General features: G+C 40.1%; 1 protein-coding gene across 1 annotated transcript; it reads right to left on the bottom strand.

Annotated features, from left to right (window-relative positions):
• Positions 1–861: 861 nt before the first annotated feature.
• LOC108680567 (enhancer of split mbeta protein) lies at positions 862–2,745 on the bottom strand. The gene has a single exon (XM_018169431.2). It carries the CDS (start codon positions 2,653–2,655, stop codon positions 1,573–1,575), a length of 1,083 nt encoding a protein of 360 aa, XP_018024920.1. The 5' UTR covers positions 2,656–2,745; the 3' UTR covers positions 862–1,572.
• Positions 2,746–3,702: the final 957 nt, after the last annotated feature.

Below are 3,702 nucleotides of genomic sequence, written 5' to 3'. Positions count from 1 at the left end.
GATCGGAAGCTATGAACCAATTGTACCTATCGTTTAAACAAATATTCGTAGATGAATGAGTACTATGCTAACCAATGTTGTAAGTTAAAATTATATACATTTTCAAAAATGATGTCTTTTTCTCATTCTACACAAAGTCATTTTGGCACGGAGGGTTTTAACATTCAATTGATCGCCGGGAAAGTGGATTCTTGGACGTTCGGCTGTAATGAAAGCTGTCTAAGATAGATGTTTACCAATACTATCAAGCATGGGTGTAGTTCAATATATAGAAGTGCCTAAGTCTGGGCAGTAAGTACTGCAAAAATTTGGCTTCCTTAGCCGAATTAAATGATTTAGAGTAATCTTTTTATTGACTTTCGGCTTCTTTTCTCTTAATGACCTCATCAGCGACTTCACAAGCTGAAGTGACTACCTACAAATTTACCGGCCGTAGGCGATATTTAGTTCCTAACATATTAAAAAGGGGAAACAGAGTTTGTATCAATGTTCTTTAATTAATTTGTAGATCGAACGGCTGAATTATGCCAAGATTGAAATTATTAAAACACGAGATTCATATATTAAAAAAAACACTGCAAATTAAAAGAACGCGACAGCTTTTAAAGTCCAATATAGAAATTTTATTACGAATCTGAGAATCGTGCTCGCGCCTTTATAGGAAGCTGGGAATGTTCTCTATACTCCAACGGCGCTCTGTTTAACAGTAAATGAATTTTGGCAGAAAGACTCCGTCGAGTTTTGCCATGGTTCTTTGCCCTTTTCAGATTCTATTTTCACGACAAGTTCCTGAACTCAAGACCCCTTCATTTCGCTCGTAAACATTGCTAGAGTTATGTTGAAGGAGAATAAAAATTAGCAGTTGTCTTTTCGTATAATCACAGAAAACAGCTACAAAGAAAAGGTATGAAAATTCCATCATTTTACCAGGCATAGCTATCCTTATAAGCTAAGGTTTGTACACGATGGTCGCAAATAATGGAAACAAGAAACTATCCAATTAAATAATGGGCCAAAAAAGCCCAGGCTAACTCGTTGATGATTCAGAATATTACCAGCAACGAAGGTTAACGTAACGAAACTACATTTAAATTATCGACGAAGATGAACTTCAGCTGTTCAAGCGACTCAATAATTATTACCTTGATCAAATATCAGTTTAAACGGAACTGTTACAATCAACGATCCGGTGAATAAATTTAAACTAGTAAATTAATTAGATGTTACACACGCCACCATGATACCTCATCAGTGCAGCAATAAAGGTTTAATAACTAAAAACATGAGGCAGGAAACCACTTTTACAATAAACGAAACAAAAATCGCGAATTTACTGCTACTAGTTTCAATATAGAATGAATGGCTTTTCAAGAATGACAAATCTCCAACCTAAACTGACTCGGGAATCGAAGAATAATAGTTACAACTTGCTAAAAATACACAGAATTTATCCTCTGCAGAAATAGAGTAACGTACAACAATATCACAGTCAGATTATTAAAACCACAACGAACGAACATGAATTTGTACACCGCAGAAAACTATTTTGCTACACTGATGTCAATGAGTCTGTCACCAAGGGCGCCAGGATGAACCTGACTCTTCGATGTTCTTCTTCATCGAGAGATCCTGAGGGCTCGGCGACGCGCAACTGCTGTCAGAGTCGGTTTCACTGCCAGGCGAGTCGAACATCCTCGGAGATGAATTTCGCGGCAAGAACTTGGCGTGAAGTTGAAGAGTGAAGTTAGGTTCTTGAGGTGAACGTAGAGAGAATTCAGATTTAATTCCCAACTTGCTTGGTTCAGAAAATTCGTATTCTGTTGACACTACGTCAATAAAAGGAGAGGGCGCCACGGCTGGCATGGGGATATCACGGTTGATGGGAGTAAGCATAGTGTTCGATGATTTCTGATCACTCAACTCGACAAGCTGTTGATTAGTTGCTTTCATGCGAATTTGGTACGGTACAGAACATTGGGAGTTAATCGGTTGGTCAACGACACCTGGAACCAATGGTTTTGAGAAATTTTTAGATCCTGAAGGAATATATGAGGCAAGGACACCTGAAGAATTCACGGCAGGCACAATACTGGGATTCACCGCTGCTGATGGGTTTACGGGAGAGCGAATTGGAACAACAGCTTTCACGTTTGAAGATTGTCCACGAACGGGAATATTTGATGCTGGAAGTGGAGGCTGAGGAAGCGAATTAGGCGACACAACAGGGGGCGGTGTAGGAGTTATAGATGTGGCGCAACTTGTAAGGTGGGAGAGGAGTCTTGAAGATATAGCAGGTTCCAAACTGTTAGTGTTCATCAGGAATGTGTGAACCTGTTGCGCAGCTGCCACGAATCCCTGCTGGAACTTCGTGACATCTTCTCGTTCTTCTTGTTGTCTCGAACTAGGAGTTGGAATGGCAAGCCGTCGCCTCTGACTCAATCTTCGTACATGTCGTACTGTTAGTTCTAGGATATCAGCTTTTTCCAATCTCGTGACAGCTTCTCCTTCAGACTGAAGCACAGATACTAAAAGGTCTCTAAGTTCATCTAAACACCGATTTATGCGCGCGCGGCGCTTTCTTTCCAATAAAGGTTTCATAACCCTCTTGTATTGGTCACTTCGTGACACAGGCTCCGCATGAATGGAAGACACCATGTTCACGTCACGAAAGAGGCTCGATGCAACTCAGATCAGGAGGTAAAGCGACGAACCTAGCACGCCAAGAGCCTGATGCGGAATGACCACTGAGCCAGGCAGCAGTCTCTATTAAGCGTGGGCATTGCCAGACGCCCCTATCTCGCCACGCGTCGCTATGCCGCTTATCATACTGTATAGAAGTTCAAACGAAGGCTCTTCCTTTAATGCCAAACGTTCAGAATCTATTCTGACAACGACGAAGAAAAAACAATCATATGTGAATTCCGTGAATTTTCTTAGAATATTTTTGAAAGCAGATACAAACGTTCTTAACGACATTCTAAACTAGCGGGCGTGTGGCAGGATGAGCCGAAAGGCGGTCAGAAAAATACCTAAATGTGTATCATATTCTTAGTTCATTTCTATGAACTATTTAGCAAAAAGTTGCTACCGATAAATTTGAATAAACCAAGATTCATTTATTTGGACTTATGTCAAATATTGCACCATAAATGTCAAGACAAAACAACTTGTGTGCTGTTTTATTTTGCGCGCAGAAACTTTTGCAACGTGGGAACCACTCGACCGCTACCGTCCCACCCAGTAGCGGCTTCTAACTGCGCCGTAGCCCCGCCTCCATGCGGGCTTTTTTATTTTACAGTCGCTCGTCCTACATTTCGAAAACGTTTGTTTTTGATTCCGTATAAATTTAATGAATATTGCGACATGATAAGGTCCTTATCTTATGAAACGAATGGAATGAATAGTTTATGCAGGTAAGTAATACGTTCACGGTTTATTCATACTAATAGAATCGAAAAACAGGTGCTTTCTGAAATACACTCCGCTAAAAATACCAAGTGCGACTGAAGGAATGAGTGCAGTCAAGCATCTGCGATATTAATCATATAAGGATCACTCATCTATTAATTTTCCTAATAATATGCTTTTGATATTGTAGCAATTTAATAAAATTCTTTATTCTGCTATTCAGCCATTCCAAGTTCAGTGCAATGCAATCTTTGGCTCACTTTTTCTTTTCCGTGGGCAACTGTTAGAATTCAA

Source organism: Hyalella azteca, unplaced genomic scaffold (genome assembly GCF_000764305.2).
Source record: "Hyalella azteca isolate HAZT.00-mixed unplaced genomic scaffold, Hazt_2.0.2 contig17560, whole genome shotgun sequence".
Classification (NCBI taxonomy): Eukaryota; Metazoa; Arthropoda; class Malacostraca; order Amphipoda; family Hyalellidae; genus Hyalella; species Hyalella azteca.
Note: the sequence above shows the minus strand (reverse complement) of the source record. Positions and strands in the feature narration are given on the sequence as shown.

What these genes read in the sequence shown, in the direction of transcription:
- LOC108680567 (XM_018169431.2), bottom strand. Translation starts at nt 2,655, where the DNA reads ATGGTGTCTTCCATTCATGCGGAGCCTGTGTCACGAAGTGACCAATAC.